Raw genomic sequence first — 21,777 nt, 5'->3', positions numbered from 1 at the left:
GACTGTGTGACCGTGTATGTGCACTATATGGCCGTATTACTCTAGGGCTGTGTGACCCTGTATGTGCACTATGTGGCCGTATTACTCTAGGGCTGTGTGATCCTGTATGTGCACTTTATGGCTGTATTATTTGAGCACCATATGACGGTGTTATGTGATCTCTGTACTATGTAGTTGATCATTTGGGGCATCGGTAGAAAGCGGCGGCCAGATCACTGGAGAGATAGCGGTTTTGCTCCTCACCTTGTTTTATTTCTTTCTCAGCCTTCTGCTTAGTGAAGGGCGGGGCTTAGTTCAGATGTAGGCTCCTCCCACTCTAGAGAATTTTAAATCTTTCTTCGCTCCTGAAGCATGATGGGAAACAAATTCTGAGATATTTTCTTTCTAATTGACTGCACCCTGCGTCTCAGGACGGACTACTCCACCCCTCGTGTTAATATCCACTGAGGATGCAATTGCCCTTTAAATCGTTATATAGACAAATACCATGAAGATCTTAAAATTCGATAATCTCAGGGGTCAGTGAAGCAGCGGGGGCCGTGCAGACCCCAAGAAAAAGCTGGGAGACCTCCAACAGCTGCATCCAATTTGGCCAATGCACAAACATTCAAAGAGGTCCCCCCTTCTTCATGATTTGCGCGGATACGGACGGTGACACCAGTGTGATCCCGATCGTGACGTCAGGCCGGGCCCACCCCGCTCGTGTCCCTGACTCACAGGCCAGTAATTGTCTCCAGATTCTCCTGATATAAACACTTTTCTGAGATGCCCGAACCGCGGTGAGAATCGGGCACCACTGCCTGCGAGTCCTGGGTACTAATGAATACCGCCAGACAGCGCTGAGAAAACCCGGGAAATATGTGATACTGAAACTAAAATAGCTTTGGTTTCAATCCAGCATTTGGCAGATACCCTAATGGAAACGAAACAGACCCCATTATAAACAAATGGATACGCCTGACGGTGTTTGCATCTGTCACGCGACAAATAGAACTTGCAAGAATACTGACATTGTTTCTGGTGCCATATTCATGTACTGATGGTGGTTCTGGTGCTGTATTCGTGTATTGATGATTCTGTTTACTGATTCATGTACTGATGGTGGTTCTGGTGATATTCATGTACTGATGATGGTTCTGGTGCTGTATTCGTGTATTGATGATTCTGTTTACTGATTCATGTACTGATAGTGGTTCTGGTGCCATATTCATGTACTGATGGTGGTTCTGGTGATATTCATGTACTGATGATGGTTCTGGTGCTGTATTCGTGTATTGATGATTCTGTTTACTGATTCATGTACTGATAGTGGTTCTGGTGCTGTATTCATGTACTGATGGTGGTTCTGGTGACTTATGCATGTACTGATGGTGGTTCTGGTGATATTCATGTACTGATGATGGTTTTGGTGCTGTATTCATGTACTGATGGTGGTTCTGGTGATATTCATGTACTGATGATGGTTCTGGTGATTTATTTATGTACTGATAATGGTTCTGGTGACGTATTCATGTACTGATGGATGTTCTGGTGACATTCATGTACTGATGATGGTTCTGGTGACGTATTCATGTACTGATGGATGTTCTGGTGACATTCATGTACTGATAATGGTTCTGGTGCTGTATTCATGTACTGATGGTGGTTCTTTTGACCGATTCATGTACTGTGGGTGGTTCTGGTGACATTCATGTACTGATGGTGGTTCTGGTGACATTCATGTACTGATGATGGTTCTGGTGCTGCATTCATGTATTGAAGGTGGTTCTGGTGACAAATTCATGTAATGATGGTTGTTCTGGTGACGTGTTCATGTACTGATGCTGGTTCTGGCTATGTATTCCTGTTGCGATGGTGGTTCTAGTGACGTATTTATGTCCTAATTGTGGTTCTGGTGCCATTTTTTCTGCAAAGTTCCAATCCACATTCATCAGGACGTTCTTCAGTAACTCTGCTATTTGTCCGTGGGTTCCATGACTTTATTAAACTTTTAGTTTGCATTCTTTGTGTTCATGTTCCATGTGCTCCATCTGACTGCTGCAGACACCCATGGCCCATGTGCCCAAATGAACCTTGGGCTTAGAGGATCCACCACACCGTGTGAGCCCACTATACAGAACAGTCTATCTGTTTTGACGGTGGTTCTGGAGACGTATTTCTGGTCTGTTCTGATGGTGATTCTGGTGATTTTATTTGTGTAGTGATGTTTTTTTCTGGTGCTGTATTCATGTACTGTGGATGACTGATGTATTCATGGTCTGATGGCGGGTTTAGTGATGTATTGTGTATAATGTCCCCCACAGCGTCCTGTACAGTATGGTCACCTCAGCCCCCAATAAAAGGTCCTCAACAGCACACAATATAGTAAGGTCACCACAGAATAGTGAGTGCAGCTCTGGAGAATAATATAAGCTGTAACTCAGAATCAGTACAGGATAAGTAATGTATGTACACAGTGACTGCACCAGCAGAATAGTGAGTGCAGCTCTGGGGTATAATACAGGATGTAACTCAGGATCAGTAATGTAATGTATGTACACAGTGACTGCACCAGCAGAATAGTGAGTGCAGCTCTGGAGTATAATACAGGATGTAACTCAGGATCAGTATTGTAATGTATGTACACAGTGACTGCACCAGAACAATAGTGAGTGCAGCTCTGGGGTATAATACAGGATGCAACTCAAGATCTGTAATGTATGTACACAGTGACTGCACCAGCAGAATAGTGAGTGCAGCTCTGGAGTATAATACAGGATGTAACTCAGGATCAGTAATGTACTGTATGTACACAGTGACTGCACCAGCAGAATAGTGAGTGCAGCTCTGGAGTATAATACAGGATGTAACTCAGGATCAGTAATGTATGTATGTACACAGTGACTGCACCAGCAGAATAGTGAGTGCGGCTCTGGGGTATAATACAGGATGTAACTCAGGATCAGTAATGTACTGTATGTACACAGTGACTGCACCAGCAGAATAGTGAGTGCAGCTCTGGGGTATAATACAGGATGTAACTCAGGATCAGTAATGTAATGTATGTACACAGTGAGTGCACCAGCAGAATAGTGAGTGCAGCTCTGGAGTATAATACAGGATGTAACTCAGGATCAGTAATGTACTGTATGTACACAGTGACTGCACCAGCAGAATAGTGAGTGCAGCTCTGGAGTATAATACAGGATGTAACTCAGGATCAGTAATGTATGTACACAGTGACTGCCCCAGCAGAATAGTGAGTGCAGCTCTGGGGTATAATACAGGAGGTAACTCAGGATCAGTAATGTAATGTATGTACACAGTGACTGCACCAGCAGAATAGTGAGCGCAGCTCTGGAGTATAATACAGGATGTGACTCAGGATCAGTAATGTAATGTATGTACACAGTGACTGCACCAGCAGAATAGTGAGCGCAGCTCTGGGGTATAATACAGGATGTAACTCAGGATCAGTAATGTAATGTATGTACACAGTGACTGCACCTGCAGAACAGTGAGTGCAGCTCTGGAGTATAATACAGGATGTAACTCAGGATCAGTAATGTAATGTATGTACACAGTGACTGCACCAGCAGAATAGTGAGTGCAGCTCTGGAGTATAATACAGGATGTAACTCAGGATCAGTAATGTAATGTATGTACACAGTGACTGCACCAGCAGAATAGTGAGTGCAGCTCTGGAGTATAATACAGGATGTAACTCAGGATCAGTAATGTATGTATGTACACAGTGACTGCACCAGCAGAATAGTGAGTGCAGCTCTGGAGTATAATACAGGATGTAACTCAGGATCAGTAATGTATGTATGTACACAGTGACTGCACCAGCAGAATAGTGAGTGCAGCTCTGGAGTATATTACAGTGGCATGTAAAAGTTATGTTTATTACCTTGTAGCACCCCGTTTTGAAAGTATCACAGCTTGTAACCACTTTTTATAGCCAGACAAGAGACTTTCAAGTTCCTGTTTGAGGGATTTTCCTCCGTTCGTCCTTGGAGAATTACTCCAGTTCTGTGCGATTCCTGGAGCGTCTTGCTTCCTCTGCTATTTTGAGGTCCAGCCACAGATTGTCAACAATGTTCAGACCAGGGGCCTGTGAGGGCCATTGTAAAACCTTCAGCTTGTACCTTTTGAGGTCGTCTATTGTGGATAGTGACGTGTTTTTGGGATCATTATCCATTTGTAGAAGCCATTCTCTTCCTCTTCCTCTTTTCACCTTCAGCTTTTTTACAGATGGTGTTATGTTTGCATCAAGAATTTGTTGAAATTTAATTGAATCCATTCTTCCCTCTACAAATGAAATGTTCCCCATGCCATTGGCTGTAACACAACCCCAAAGCATTAATAACCCACCCCCATGCTTAATGGTAGGTGAGATGTTCTTCTCCTGAAATTCTGGGTCCTTTTTTGTACACACATACCTGTGATCATAGTGACCATCTATTTTATCCTCATCGTCCACAGGACTTGTTTCCAAAATGCATCAGGCTTGTTTAGATGTTACTTTGCATATTTCTGATGCTGAATTTTATGGTGAGGACGCAGGAGAGGTTTTCTTCTGATAATTCTTCCATGAAAGCCATATTTATACAGGTGTCTCTGAACAGTAAAATAATGTACCACAACTCCAGACTCTGCTAAATCTTTCTTGCAGTCAAGCGGGGGTTCTGATTTGCCTCTCTTCCAATCCTATGAGTGACTCTCATTCAAATTTTGCTTGGTCTTTCAGACCTTATTTTGACCTCCACAGATTCTGGTAACGGCCATTTCTTAAATACATTTCGAACTGAGGAAAAGACAAATTGAAAATGCTTTGCTATCTTCTTACAGCCTACTCCTGCTTTGTGGGCCTCCACCATTGTCTGAGTGCTCTGTTTTTGGCACAAGTTTAGAGGAGGCTGGGTGTTTATAAAGCCGGAAATTTGTATCACCTGGATGACAGTGATGAAGCCATAACCCTAACAAGCTAATTAAGGTCTGAGACCTTGGTCAAAGTTATATGAGCACACAGATCTCCAAGGGTGCCTAAACTTTTGCATCAAGTTTTCCTGGATGTAATTTTTAAAATGCAAAAACTGACATATATATTTTTTGCCTAAAATGCAAATGAAATGTGTCATCTGTAACTTCAGGGATCATCTCATCTTCAGCTGTTCACAATAGCATTCATTTTGACTAGGGGCGCCCAGACTTTTACATCCACTGTACATGATAACTGAACGCCTGGAGGCTGCAGTTGAGGTGTGAGCTGCGCTCTGGGCTGCGGTTTCCTCGGGGGGCTCGTGACCAGACCCCGGTTGAGTTCTCGCTCTCGACGTCATTGTTCTGGAAAATCAATGTCAGCTGTGATTAGCTCCGAGTTCGGCGGCTGCGCCGGATCCTCGGGTGCTGACCCCTCTGACACTCGCCATACTTCGTCCTCAGTGGAGACCACCGGGGGCTGACATCAGTCACACTGGATATTGTCTCTGGACGGCCTCGGCACGGGCGATGTCACATAGTAGTTGTCATGGGGGCGCAGAGGTTTCTGCACTTCTTGTCATTCATCCCATTGAAAAGAAAACTACAGTCATTCTGAACTGGCTGATAACAGGGAGCAAAAGACTGTTCACTTTCCTTCATTACTGTCAGGTCTTTTGCTCTAGTCACCCCCAAAGCTGCACATCTAATACTGTGTTTTCCTGTGAGGCGACAATGATTGATGGGACGTGTCATGTTCTCAGGCTGCTGAAGTGTAAGTGCAGCTTGGGCTGTGACTGGAGTATGGCCAGAATCGGCGTCGACGTCATTCCTGGCGTCGGGGGTCTGGATCTCGTCCTGACATCACCAGGATAAGTAAGTGCCCCCCTCTTCGGATGCCGCTCATTCCTTCATGTAACTTGGGGATATTTTTAGCCGTCACTAGAAAAGTGATGAGGAAAGATCCAAACAGCAGTGATTGGCTGCAGCATGCGGCAGGACAGAGACGAGGCAGCCGCCGACTGTTACCTTGTTAGGAGCGACAAACGGAGGGAGCGGACGGGGGGGGACACACAAAAATGGCTGAACTGGACGGACCCGAGAGAAAGCCCCGAACCGCTGCTGCCAACCGTATGGCAGCCACTACAACCGCCACACAGGGGGATCCTCCACTCCCTGCCAGAGCTGCGACAACACTTCTGCAGCTCGCTGTCCCTGAGCTATAATATACAGGACGCTGATCTATAATGTACAGGACGCTGATCTATAATGTACAGAACGCTGAGCTATAATGTACAGGACGCTGAGCTATAATGTACAGGACGCTGATCTATAATGTACAGGACGCTGAGCTATAATGTACAGGACGCTGATCTATAATGTACAGAACGCTGAGCTATAATGTACAGGACGCTGAGCTATAATGTACAGGACGCTGAGCTTTAATGTACAGGACGCTGAGCTATAATGTACGGGACGCTAATCTATAATGTACAGGACGCTGAGCTATAATGTACGGGACGCTGATCTATAATGTACAGAACGCTGAGCTATAATGTACAGGACGCTGAGCTATAATGTACAGGACGCTGATGTATAATGTACAGAACGCTGAGCTATAATGTACAGGACGCTGATCTATAATGTACAGAACGCTGAGCTATAATGTACAGGACACTGAGCTATAATGTACAGGACGCTGATGTATAATGTACAGAACGCTGAGCTATAATGTACAGTACACTGATCTATAATGTACAGGACGCTGAGCTATAATGTACAGGACGCTGAGCTATAATGTACAGGACGCTGAGCTATAATGTACAGGACGCTGATGTATAATGTACAGAACGCTGAGCTATAATGTACAGGACGCTGATCTATAATGTACAGAACGCTGAGCTATAATGTACAGGACGCTGAGCTATAATGTACAGGACGCTGATGTATAATGTACAGGACGCTGAGCTATAATGTACAGGACGCTGATCTATAATGTACAGGACGCTGAGCTATAATGTACAGGACGCTGAGCTATAATGTACAGGACGCTGATCTATAATGTACAGAACGCTGAGCTATAATGTACAGGACGCTGAGCTATAATGTACAGGACGCTGATCTATAATGTACAGAACGCTGAGCTATAATGTACAGGACGCTGAGCTATAATGTACAGGACGCTGATCTATAATGTACAGAACGCTGAGCTATAATGTACAGGACGCTGAGCTATAATGTACAGGACGCTGAGCTATAATGTACAGGACGCTGATCTATAATGTACAGGACGCTGATCTATAATGTACAGAACGCTGAGCTATAATGTACAGGACGCTGAGCTATAATGTACAGGACGCTGATCTATAATGTACAGAACGCTGAGCTATAATGTACAGGACGCTGAGCTATAATGTACAGGACGCTGATGTATAATGTACAGGACGCTGAGCTATAATGTACAGGACGCTGATCTATAATGTACAGGACGCTGAGCTATAATGTACAGGACGCTGATGTATAATGTACAGGATGCTGAGCTATAATGTACAGGACGCTGAGCTATAATGTACAGGACACTGATCTATAATGTACATGACGCTGATGTATAATGTACAGGATGCTGAGCTATAATGTACAGGACGCTGAGCTATAATGTACAGGACGCTGAGCTATAATGTACATGACGCTGATGTATAATGTACAGGATGCTGAGCTATAATGTACAGGACGCTGAGCTATAATGTACAGGACGCTGATCTATAATGTACAGGACGCTGAGCTATAATGTACAGGACGCTGATCTATAATGTACAGGACACTGATCTATAATGTACAGGACGCTGAGCTATAATGTACAGGACGCTGATCTACAATGTACAGGACGCTGAGCTATAATGTACAGGACGCTGAGCTATAATGTACAGGACGCTGATCTATAATGTACAGGACGCTGAGCTATAATGTACAGGACGCTGATCTATAATGTACAGGATGCTGATGTATAATGTACAGGACGCCGAGCTATAATGTACAGGACGCTGATCTATAATGTACAGGACGCCGAGCTATAATGTACAGGACGTTAAGCTATAATGTACAGGACGCTGATCTATAATGTACAGGACGCTGATGTATAATGTACAGGACGCCGAGCTATAATGTACATTACACTGATCTATAATGTACAGGACGCCGAGCTATAATGTACAGGACGCTGAGCTATAATGTACAGGACGGTGATCTATAATGTACAGGACGCTGAGCTATAATGTACAGGACGCTGAGCTATAATGTACAGGACGCTAATGTATAATGTACAGGACGGTGAGCTATAATGTACAGGACACTGAGCTATAATGTACAGGACGCTGAGCTATAATGTACAGGACGCTGAGCTATAATGTACAGGACGCTGATGTATAATGTACAGGACGCCGAGCTATAATGTACAGGACGTTGAGCTATAATGTACAGGACGCTGATCTATAATGTACAGGACGCTGATGTATAATGTACAGGACGCCGAGCTATAATGTACATTACACTGATCTATAATGTACAGGACGCCGAGCTATAATGTACAGGACGCTGAGCTATAATGTACAGGACGGTGATCTATAATGTACAGGACGCTGAGCTATAATGTACAGGACGCTGAGCTATAATGTACAGGACGCTGATGTATAATGTACAGGACGGTGAGCTATAATGTACAGGACGGTGAGCTATAATGTTCTGGACGCTGAGCTATAATGTACGGGACGGTGAGCTATAATGTACAGGACGGTGAGCTATAATGTACAGGACGCTGAGCTATAATGTACAGGACGCTGAGCTATAATGTACAGGACGCTGATGTATAATGTACAGGACGGTGAGCTATAATGTACAGGACGGTGAGCTATAATATACAGGACACTGAGCTATAATGTACAGGACACTGAGCTATAATGTACAGGACGCTGAGCTATAATGTACGGGACAGTGAGCTGTAATGTACAGGACGGTGATCTATAATGTACGGGACACTCATCAATAATAATGTACAGGACGGTGAGCTATAATGTACAGGATGGTGATTTATAATGTACAGGATGGTGAGCTATAATGTACAGGACGGTGAGCTATAATGTACAGGACGGTGAGCTATAATGTACTGGACACTGATCTATAATGTACGGGACACTCATCAATAATAATGTACAGGACGGTGAGCTATAATGTACAGGACGGTGAGCTATAATGTACAGGACGGTGAGCTATAATGTACTGAACGCTGATCTATAATGTACGGGACGCTCATCAATAATGTACAGGACGCTGACCTATAATGTACAGGACGGTGAGCTATAATGTATGGGACGGTGATCTATAATGTACACGACGGTGATCTATAATGTACGGGACGCTCATCAATAATAATGTACAGGACGGTGAGCTATAATGTACGGGACGCTGAGCTATAATGTACAGGACGCTGATGTATAATGTACAGGATGCTGAGCTATAATGTACAGGACGGTGAGCTATAATGTACAGGACGCTGAGCTATAATGTACGGGACGGTGAGCTATAATGTACGGGACGGTGAGCTATAATGTACAGGACGGTGAGCTATAATGTACAGGACGCTGAGCTATAATGTACAGGATGCTGAGCTATAATGTACAGGACGCTGATGTATAATGTACAGGACGGTGAGCTATAATGTACAGGACGGTGAGCTATAATATACAGGACACTGAGCTATAATGTACAGGACGGTGAGCTATAATGTACAGGACGCTGAGCTATAATGTACGGGACAGTGAGCTATAATGTACTGGACGGTGATCTATAATGTACGGGACACTCATCAATAATAATATACAGGACGGTGAGCTATAATGTACAGGATGATGAGCTATAATGTACAGGACGGTGAGCTATAATGTACAGGACGGTGAGCTATAATGTACTGGACGCTGATCTATAATGTACGGGACGCTCATCAATAATAATGTACAGGACGGTGAGCTATAATGTACGGGACGGTGAGCTATAATGTACTGGAAGCTGATCTATAATGTACGGGACGCTCATCAATAATAATGTACAGGACGCTGACCTATAATGTACAGGACGGTGAGCTATAATGTACGGGACGGTGATCTATAATGTACAGGACGGTGCTCTATAATGTACGGGACACTCATCAATAATAATGTACAGGACGGTGAGCTATAATGTACAGGACGCTGACCTATAATGTACAGGACGGTGATCTATAATGTACAGGACGGTGACCTATAATGTACAGGACGGTGACCTATAATGTACGGGACGGTGATCTATAATGTACAGGACGGTGATCTATAATGTACGGGACGGTGATCTATAATGTACAGGACGGTGATCTATAATGTACAGGACGGTGATCTATAATGTACAGGACGGTGACCTATAATGTACGGGACGGTGATCTATAATGTACAGGACGCTGACCTATAATGTACAGGACGGTGAGCTAAAATGTACAGGACGCTGACCTATAATGTACGGGACGGTGATCTATAATGTACAGGACGGTGATCTATAATGTACGGGACGGTGATCTATAATGTACAGGACGGTGATCTATAATGTACAGGACGGTGACCTATAATGTACGGGACGGTGACCTATAATGTACGGGACGGTGATCTATAATGTACAGGACGGTGATCTATAATGTACGGGACGCTGAGCTATAATGTACAGGACGGTGATCTATAATGTACGGGACGCTGAGCTATAATGTACAGGACGGTGATCTATAATGTACGGGACGCTGAGCTATAATGTACAGGACGGTGATCTATAATATACAGGACACTGAGCTATAATGTACAGGACGGTGATCTATAATATACAGGACACTGAGCTATAATGTACAGGACGGTGATCTATAATATACAGGACACTGAGCTATAATGTACAGGACACTGATCTATAATGTACAGGACGGTGATCTATAATGTACGGGACGCTGAGCTATAATGTACAGGACGGTGATCTATAATATACAGGACACTGAGCTATAATGTACAGGACGGTGATCTATAATATACAGGACACTGAGCTATAATGTACAGGACACTGATTTATAATGTACAGTTTACAGTCACCGACAGGACTCTGAATTATATAATGTCCAGCTGACAGTCGCTTTTGCTCTGTTCCCATCATCTTTGCAGCGTTTTATAATGTTCAGTCACATGCAGAGCTGCAATGTACTTATTTCTGCTAATCGAGCGCCGTATGCTAAGTTGCACTACCTATCATGACCATGCTCGCTACGGACTCTGAAACAGCAGGGGGCAGCAGTGAGATGTGAGGCTCTCATATCTCTAAGCCAGGGGTGGGGAACCTTTTTTTCTGCCGAGGGCCATTTAGAATTTTATAATAGCGTTCGGGGGCCGTATAACATTATTAATAATGATAAGCGAGTATACTCGTTGCTCGGGCTTTCCTGAGCATGCTCGGGTGTCCTCTGAGTATTTTGGCGTGCTCGGAGATTTAGTTTGTCGATGCATTTGCATGATTTGCGGCTGCTGGCCAGCCTGAATACATGTGAGGACTCCTTAACAAATAGGCATTCCTCACATTTATTCAGGTTGTCCAGCAGCTATAAATCATGCAGCTGAGGCGACGAAAACTAAGTCTCAGAGCACGCCAAAATACTCTGAGGACACCCGAGCATGCTCAGGAAAGCCCGAGCAACGGGCCTGAGTTACCGTGATTACCCTGCACACAGCAGCCGTCTCCCCAGTGCAGCCGTCTCCTCAGTGCAGCCATCTCCCCAGTGCAGCCATCTCCTCAGTGCAGCCGTCTCCTCAGTGCACCCGTCTCCCCAGTGCAGCCATCTCCCCAGTGCAGCCATCTCCTCAGTGCACCCGTCTCCCCAGTGCAGCCATCTCCCCAGTGCACCCATCTCCTAAGTGCCCCCGTTTCCCCAATGCAGCCATCTCCTCGGTGCCCCCGTTTCCCCAGTGCACCCATCTCCTCAGTGCAGCCGTCTCCTCAGTGCAGCCGTCTCCCCAGTGCCCCCGTTTCCCCAGTGCAGCCATCTCCTCAGTGCACCCGCTTCCTCAGTGTACCCATTTCCCCAGTGCACCCGTTTCCCCAGTGCAGCCATCTCCCCAGTGCAGCCGTCTCCCCAGTGCAGCCGTCTCCCCAGTGCAGCCGTCTCCCCAGTGCAGCCGTCTCCTCAGTGCAGCCGTCTCCCCAGTGCCCCCGTTTCCCCAGTGCAGCCATCTCCTCAGTGCACCCGTTTCCCCAGTGCAGCCGCCTCCTCAGTGCACCCGCTTCCTCAGTGTACCCATTTCCCCAGTGCAGCCGTTTCCCCAGTGCAGCCATCTCCTCAGAGCACCTGTTTCCCCAATGCAGCCATCTCCCCAGTGCACCCATTTCCCCAATGCACCCATCTCCCCCGTGCAGCCGTCTCCCCAGTGCAGCCGTCTCCCCAGTGCAGCCGTCTCCCCAGTGCAGCCGTCTCCCCAGTGCAGCCGTCTCCCCAGTGCAGCCGTCTCCTCAGTGCAGCCGTCTCCTCAGTGCAGCCGTCTCCTCAGTGCAGCCGTTTCCTCAGTGCACCCATCTCCTCAGTGCACCCGCTTCCTTAGTGTACCCATTTCCCCAGTGCAGCCATCTCCTCAGTGCACCCATCTCCTCAGAGCATCCATCTCCCCAGTGCAGGCTCCGCTCATTCTATACCCCCCAAGTGCCCATTGCCCCCCCCCCCCGCCGCTCTTTCTCTCTTCCCCCCCGCCGCTAGTTCTCTCCCCCTGGCTCACCTGTGGCTTGCTTCCTGCTGTTTCTTCCTGTTTGTGTGAGCGCGCGGTCACGTGGTACCGCTCATTAGGGTCATGAATATGGGCGCCACGCCTATAAGAGTGGAGTGGCATCCATATTCATGATCTTAATAAGCGGTACCATGTGACCGCGCGCTGACACAGGGAGAACAGGATCATGGGAGCTGCAGCTCAGGCACGGCTGGAGGAGGTGAGTATGATGGGGGGGCAAATACGGCCCTGCTGAGCACAATACCACCGCACCTCTTAAAGGGCCCGTTGCCAAAAAATGGGGAAAATGGCTGCGGGCCGCACAAGATGATATGGCGGGCCGTATACGGCGGGCCGGACGTTCCGCACCACTGCTCTAAGCTAACAGGATACAAACAGAATTATGAATTCAGCTCTAGAGGTGACTGAACTATCATACTTTCTACTGAATGATGTTTTCTAGTAACAGTTTCTGTCTTTTTTCTTCCCTTTTTTAGGTTCGAATTACACGATCCCCCTCCCTGCACTGGGCACCATGAACTCCACCCCCGGCCTGGCGACCGAGCACATCGCATCCCCAGGTGCTGCCCTCTCCTGGCAGGCCGCGATCGATGCTGCTCGCCAGGCTAAGTTAATGGGCAGTGCAGCCAATGCCACCATATCCACGGTCAGCTCCACGCAGAGGAAAAGACAGCAATACAGCAAGCAGAAAAAACAAGGGGCCACAACGTCGACGAGACCTCCACGGGCGTTACTGTGTCTCACCCTGAAAAACCCCATCCGCAGAGCCTGTATCAGCATCGTGGAGTGGAAGTATCCTTTCTGCAATATCACTGCTACAGAGGGTGCGACTTTCAGGAGATAGTTTTCCTTAAATCACACCCCTGAGTAACTCAGACCTCACCCTCTGAGTAACTGACCACACCCATGGGTAACTCAGCCCACACACTTGAAGTAACTGACCACACCCATGAGTAATTCAGCCCACCCCTTGAAGTAACTGACCATACCCATGAGTAACCCAAACCACACCCTTGGAGTAACTGACCACACCCATGGGTAACTCAGCCCACATCCTTGAAGTAGCCGACCACACCCATGAGTAACTCATTCCACACCCTTATATGACCACATCCATGAGTAACTCAGCCCACCCTTTGAAGTAACTGACCATACCCATATGTAAGACTCAAAACCCAAGGAGTAACTGACCACACCCATATGTATCTCACTACACACCCTTGGAGTAACTGACCATACCCATATGTATCTTACTCCACACCCTTGGAGTAACTGACCACACCCATGGGTAACTCATCCCACTCCCATGAGTAATTCAAACTACTTCCCTGAGTAACTCAAGCCACACCTCTGAGTATCTCTGACTACACACACTCTCACTAACTCTGACCCCCACCCCCGAGTAACTAACCACACCCATAGGTAACTCAGTCCACACCCATTAGAAATTCAGACTATATCCCAAAGGAACTCAATTCACACCTTATGGAGTAATTGACCCCACCCATGAGTAACTCAACCCACACTGATGAGTAATTTACACTGCATGCCAGACCACACCCCAAGTAATTCTGGCCACACCTCTTAGTAACTCAGACTACATCCCAAGTAAGTTAGGCCACACCTCGCAGTACCTCAGACTACATTTCTAACATCACACCCCTTAGTAACTTAGACCACACCCCTGAGTAACTCAGAGAACAGCCCTGGGTATCTCAGACCACACCCTTGAGGAACCAGACATCATCCCAGTGTAGTTCAGATCACAACTCTGAGGAACTCGGACAACAGCCCTGGATATCACATCTCTGAAGGACATAGACAACAGCCATGGATATCACATACTACACCCCTGAGGAACTTGAGCCACACCACCAAACAGTGTAGTAACACGGTGCAGAGTATCATCTGTTTCTGAGAAATCTAGGGAGTAATCATTATGGCCTCCATTACTAGATGACAACCCTGTTGGACCTAAATTTGTTCTCAAATTAGGAGTCAAGGAACCGACAAAACCGGTGTCACATCTGTCACTGACGATGAGCGACCTCATGTCCAGTCACAGCCTCCATAATGCCGCACAGGAAACGGTGGTTTGCCGTTTCCTTTCCTTTCCTGAGAACTGTAATGGCGGCCATACTGGTTCTCCGCCAGCTTTCTAGAAATGGTGGCCACCTTCAGTGGTGTGTTAACTAGGCCAAATATGTCCTCGGAAATGCACTAGAAGCCTGAAGGAAGAGTATAAATAGGGAGACGCTTGGCGAGGGTGGAATGTTTATTCTGGCACACGTGTGCTGTATTATGGGATGGGACTGAGCCGATCTGACAGGCAGATGTTCGGTGTCAGGGCCCAGGCGCTGAGGATTAACTCTGTCTACACAGGGAGACGGCCGCTGTCCTCCAGCACAATTACTAGGCCTCATGTGGGAAACTCTTGTTGCCCCTAACAACCAATCACAGCGCAGCTTACATTCTCCCAGAGCAGCTTAAGAAATGAGAATTGCCCTCTGATTGGTTGCTAGGAGAAGGGCAGACAGATTTACCTCAGACATCTTGGCGTGATTTTGGCTGCTGTGCGGTTTATACACATTGGTGCGGTTTATATACGTTTGTACGGTTTTCCTCACGCATCATCGCTACGGAGAGAAAATGTGGTTGTATTTCCATACTAACAACACGTGGTTTAATTGTATTGCTGTGTTGCCATGGTTACCATATACCGCCATTTTGCCTTAACCCATTACCTCCAGACCCTTTGAAATCATCATTTTACTGACTATTTTTGCCAACTGCGTGGCCTTAGCGGTGTACATTCCTTTCCCGGAGGACGACTCCAACGCCACCAACTCCAACCTGGTAAGTGCCGGATTATTTAGTTTTCCTCCTCCGCGGCTCCGACGTCTGTGATGGCGACGACGGTCTCCGTTGTGTTATCTTAAATGTTATACCGTGTCATCCGCTGCTCTTATAACGCTACAGGACTATAATAAGCGTCCGACTGTGATGGCTACCGGCCCTTTAAGGCTTCATATGTCTCCTGTATATAATATATATGTACAGCTGGTATAACCTGGGCATCTCCTGTATATAATTATAAATGTACAGCCGGTATAACCTGGGCATCTCCTGTATATAATTATAAATGTACAGCCGGTATAACCTGGGCATCTCCTGTATATAATGATATATGTACAGCCGGTATAACCTGGGCATCTCCTGTATATAATTATATATGTACAGCTGGTATAACCTGGGCATCTCCTGTATATAATTATACATGTACAGCTGGTATAACCTGGGCATCTCCTGTATATAATTATATATGTACAGCCGGTATAACCTGGGCATCTCCTGTATATAATTATATATGTACAGCTGGTATAACCTGGGCATCTCCTGTATATAATTATATATGTACAGCTGGTATAACCTGGGCATCTCCTGTATATAATTATATATGTACAGCCGGTATAACCTGGGCATCTCCTGTATATAATTATACATGTACAGCTGGTATAACCTGGGTATCTCCTGTATATAATTATATATGTACAGCCGGTATAACCTGGGCATCTCCTGTATATAATTATACATGTACAGCTGGTATAACCTGGGCATCTCCTGTATATAATTATATATGTACAGCCGGTATAACCTGGGCATCTCCTGTATATAATTATATATGTACAGCTGGTATAACCTGGGCATCTCCTGTATATAATTATATATGTACAGCTGGTATAACCTGGGCATCTCCTGTATATAATTATATATGTACAGCCGGTATAACCTGGGCATCTCCTGTATATAATTATATATGTACAGCTGGTATAACCAGGGCATCTCCTGTATATAATTATATATGTACAGCTGGTATAACCTGGGCATCTCCTGTATATAATTATATATGTACAGCTGGTATAACCTGGGCATCTCCTGTATATAATTATATATGTACAGCTGGTATAACCTGGGCATCTCCTGTATATAATTATATATGTACAGCTGGTATAACCTGGGCATCTCCTGTATATAATTATATATGTACAGCCGGTATAACCTGGGCATCTCCTGTATATAGTGATATATGTACAGCCAGTATAACCTGGGCATCTCCTGTATATAGTGATATATGTACAGCTGGTATAACCTGGGTATCTCCTGTATATAATTATATATGTACAGCTGGTATAACCTGGGCATCTCCTGTATATAATTATATATGTACAGCTGGTATAACCTGGGTATCTCCTGTATATAATTATATATGTACAGCCAGTATAACCTGGGCATCTCCTGTATATAGTGATATATGTACAGCTGGTGTAACCTGGGTATCTCCTGTATATAATTATATATGTACAGCCGGTATAACCTGGGCATCTCCTGTATATAATTATATATGTACAGCTGGTATAACCTGGGTATCTCCTGTATATAATTATATGTGTACAGCCGGTATAACCTGGGCATCTCCTGTATATAATTATATATGTACAGCTGGTATAACCTGGGTATCTCCTGTATATAATTATATATGTACAGCCGGTATAACCTGGGCATCTCCTGTATATAATTATATATGTACAGCTGGTGTAACCTGGGTATCTCCTGTATATAATTATATATGTACAGCTGGTATAACCTGGGCGTCTCCTGTATATAATTATATATGTACAGCTGGTATAACCCGGGCATCTCCTGTACATAATTTTATATGTACAGCTGGTAGAACCTGGGTATCTCCTGTATATAATTATATATGTACAGCCGGTATAACCCGGGTATCTCCTGTATATAATTATATATGTACAGCCGGTATAACCTGGACATCTCCCGTATATAATTATATATGTACAGCCGGTATAACCTGGGCATCTCCTGTATATAATTATATATGTGCAGCAGGTATAACCTGGGCTTCTCCTGTATATAATTATATATGTATAGCTGGTATAACCTGGACATCTCCTGTATATAATTATATATGTACAGCCGGTATAACCTGGGCATCTCCTGTATATAATTATATATGTACAGCCGGTATAACCTGGGCATCTCCTGTATATAATTATATATGTACAGCCGGTATAACCTGGGCATCTCCTGTATATAATTATATATGTACAGCCGGTATAACCTGGGTATCTCCTGTATATAATTATATATGTACAGCTGGTATAACCTGGGCATCTCCTGTATATAATTATATATGTACAGCCAGTATAACCTGGGCATCTCCTGTATATAATTATATATGTACAGCCGGTATAACCTGGGTATCTCCTGTATATAATTATATATGTGCAGCTGGTATAACCTGGGCATCTCCTGTATATAATTATATATGTGCAGCTGGTATAACCTGGGCATCTCTTGTATATAATTATATATGTACAGCCGGTATAACCTGGGTATCTCCTGTATATAATTATATATGTACAGCCGGTATAATCTGGGCATCTCCTGTATACAATTATATATGTACAGCTGGTATAACCTGGACATCTCCTGTATATAATTATATATGTACAGCTGGTATAACCTGGGCATCTCCTGTATATAATTATATATGTACAGCTGGTATAACCTGGGCATCTCCTGTATATAATTATATATGTACAGATGGTATAACCTGGGTATCTCCTGTATATAATTATATATGTAAAGCTGGTGTAACCTGGGCATCTCCTGTATACAATTTTATATGCACAGCTGCTATAACCTGGGCATCTCCTGTATACAATTTTATATGCACAGCTGCTATAACCTGGGCATCTCCTGTATATAATTATATACTGTATGTACAGCTGGTATAACCTGGGCATCTCCTGTATATAATTATACATGTAGAGCCGGTATAACCTGGGCATCTCCTGTATATAATGGTACATGTACAGCTGATATAACCTGGGCATCTCCTGTATTTAATGGTACATGCACAGCTGCTATAACCTGGGCATCTCCTGTATATAATTATATATGTATAGCTGGTATAACCTGGGCATCTCCTGTATATAATGGTACATGTACAGCTGATATAACCTGGGCATCTCCTGTATCTAATGTTACATGCACAGCTACTATAACCTGGGCATCTCCTGTATATAATTTTATATGTACAGCCGGTATAACCTGGGTATCTCCTGTATATAATTATAGATGTACACCTGGTATAACCTGGGCATCTCCTGTATATAATTATATATGTACAGCCGGTATAACCTGGGTATCTCCTGTATATAATTATATATGTACAGCCGGTATAACCTGGGCATCTCCTGTATATAATTATAGATGTACAGCCGGTATAACCTGGGTATCTCCTGTATATAATTATATATGTACAGCTGGTATAACCCGGGCATCTCCTGTACATAATTTTATATGTACAGCTGGTAGAACCTGGGTATCTCCTGTATATAATTATATATGTACAGCCGGTATAACCTGGGTATCTCCTGTATATAATTATATATGTACAGCCGGTATAACCTGGGTATCTCCTGTATATAATTATATATGTACAGCCGATATAACATGGACATCTGCCGTATATAATTATATATGTACAGCCGGTATAACCTGGGTATCTCCTATATATAATTATATATGTGCAGCAGGTATAACCTGGGCTTCTCCTGTATATAATTATATATGTATAGCTGGTATAACCTGGACATCTCCTGTATATAATTATATATGTACAGCCGGTATAACCTGGGCATCTCCTGTATATAATTATATATGTACAGCCGGTATAACCTGGGCATCTCCTGTATATAATTATATATGTACAGCCGGTATAACCTGGGCATCTCCTGTATATAATTATATATGTACAGCCGGTATAACCTGGGTATCTCCTGTATATAATTATATATGTACAGCTGGTATAACCTGGGCATCTCCTGTATATAATTATATATGTACAGCCGGTATAACCTGGGCATCTCCTGTATATAATTATATATGTGCAGCCGGTATAACCTGGGTATCTCCTGTATATAATTACATATGTGCAGCTGGTATAACCTGGGCATCTCCTGTATATAATTATAGATGTACACCTGGTATAACCTGGGCATCTCCTGTATATAATTATAGATGTACACCTGGTATAACCTGGGCATCTCCTGTATATAATGATATATGTACAGCTGGTATAACCTGGGTATCTCCTGTATATAATTATAGATGTACACCTGGTATAACCTGGGCATCTCCTGTATATAATTATAGATGTACACCTGGTATAACCTGTGCATCTCCTGTATATAATGATATATGTACAGCTGGTATAACCTGGGTATCTCCTGTATATAATTATAGATGTACACCTGGTATAACCTGGGCATCTCCTGTATATAATTATATATGTACAGCTGGTATAACCTGTGCATCTCCTGTATATAATGATATATGTACAGCTGGTATAACCTGGGTATCTCCTGTATATAATTATAGATGTACACCTGGTATAACCTGGGCATCTCCTGTATATAATTATATATGCACAGCTGGTATAACCTGTGCATCTCCTGTATATAATGATATATGTACAGCTGGTATAACCTGGGCATCTCCTGTATATAATTTTATATACACAGCTGCTATAACCTGGGCATCTCCTGTACATACAGTAATTGTATATACATTGTATGTGGTCACTTGTGGCCTTCGCCTGCGCTGGAGATTGGTGTCAGATGTGGGGAAGCGGCTCTCGAGTTGACTCCATCGGAGCCGGATCATCTTTCCAGTCACGCTCGGCGCTGATCAGAGCAGCTTAATACATTCATAGGTGGCTGCCAGCGTCTGGGGATGACTCACACGTTGTTATTCTGGACCCAAATGCTGAAAATTCAGCTCAAATTCCAAATCATCCCGGTTGGAGGTGGACGTGGCGGTGACAAAGTAGTGTCAAGTTAACTGTTACTGCACTGGAGGAGACGAGGTGTCGACCCTCCTGGCATTGTAAAGTTGTCCGATAACCTTACCCCTGGGGCATGGTGCCATTGTATCTGCGCTCGGCTTGATACGGGCGTCAAGATTAGCAGATACATCATCCAACCCACCTGTTACATTCCTCAAATTAAACCCCTCTCCTTCACAATTGATGTGTGATGTGCAGTAGACGACTTAAAGGGCAACTGTTCCTGGACTACATTTACACAGGGGCCAATGTCTCCTCGTCTTTAATGAGGGATGTTACATCTTATAATTTATTGTCCTGCTACATACTGTATATAAAGCACATTAACAAACGCTCACTCCGTATGCAAATGACCACTCAAGTGTCCAGTGGGCGTATCCGGACTAAGCCTGCTCCTGGCCTATTGATTGGTTTTGTAGGCTCTTGTAAGATATACGGCCTCACAAGTGACTAATGGATGTAACTTTAAAAAACATCTCAGATCACCAACGCTCGTGGGAATGATGAGGTGAATCCTGCTGACGGGTTCCCTTTCCATGTTGATGGTTTCCTTCCCTACTTTGCAGCCCCAGTTTGTATAAACTATTTTAGAAATAGTTTTCTGGATTTACAAGTGGATTTTTGCACTAATGATCTGTTCTCTGTTGGGTGCTCAGTCACATCAGGGCATCAGTCTTTGGCATTGTGTCTTTCCTTGTCTGCCAGGAAGCTATTTCCCTCTGTTATCAGGTTTAGATAAGATGACTATTATGACCTTTAATGGTCTTACTGACAGCAGCCACCACAGAGATAGTGGAAGGACTGGAGCTTAAAGAGACAGCACAGAGAAAGGATCTTGATGCAGTTGAGAATATTGAGATGTGTAGAAATATATAATGTATAATCTCCTGCTCTGCTGAGGGCTAATGTTGGCACTACAATTTCCAAACCTTGTACCCTTGGAGGTGTTCTGTCAGGCTGCTTGCTGGTTGGTCTAATCCAGGAATGTATATGATTGGTACTGGGTCCACACCCATCTTCCATCCCGGGCACAGATCCGTTTTCCATCCCGGGCACAGA

The 21,777-nt window shown here is 44.4% G+C and overlaps 1 protein-coding gene across 4 annotated transcripts in view; it reads left to right on the top strand.

The window, feature by feature from the left end:
• CACNA1C (calcium voltage-gated channel subunit alpha1 C) overlaps positions 1–21,777 on the top strand; it is a 317,461-nt gene that overhangs the window by 59,475 nt on the left and 236,209 nt on the right. For all 4 annotated transcript variants that reach the window (XM_073544126.1, XM_073544124.1, XM_073544125.1 and 1 more), the window contains exons 2-3: positions 13,262–13,577; positions 15,536–15,641. In XM_073544126.1, coding sequence (XP_073400227.1) covers positions 13,262–13,577; positions 15,536–15,641 — 422 coding nt within the window. The remainder of the gene's footprint in view (positions 1–13,261; positions 13,578–15,535; positions 15,642–21,777) is intronic.

This window comes from Dendrobates tinctorius, unplaced genomic scaffold (genome assembly GCF_039654945.1).
Source record: "Dendrobates tinctorius isolate UK_male_01 unplaced genomic scaffold, ASM3965494v1 ptg000136l, whole genome shotgun sequence".
Classification (NCBI taxonomy): Eukaryota; Metazoa; Chordata; class Amphibia; order Anura; family Dendrobatidae; genus Dendrobates; species Dendrobates tinctorius.
Note: the sequence above shows the minus strand (reverse complement) of the source record. Positions and strands in the feature narration are given on the sequence as shown.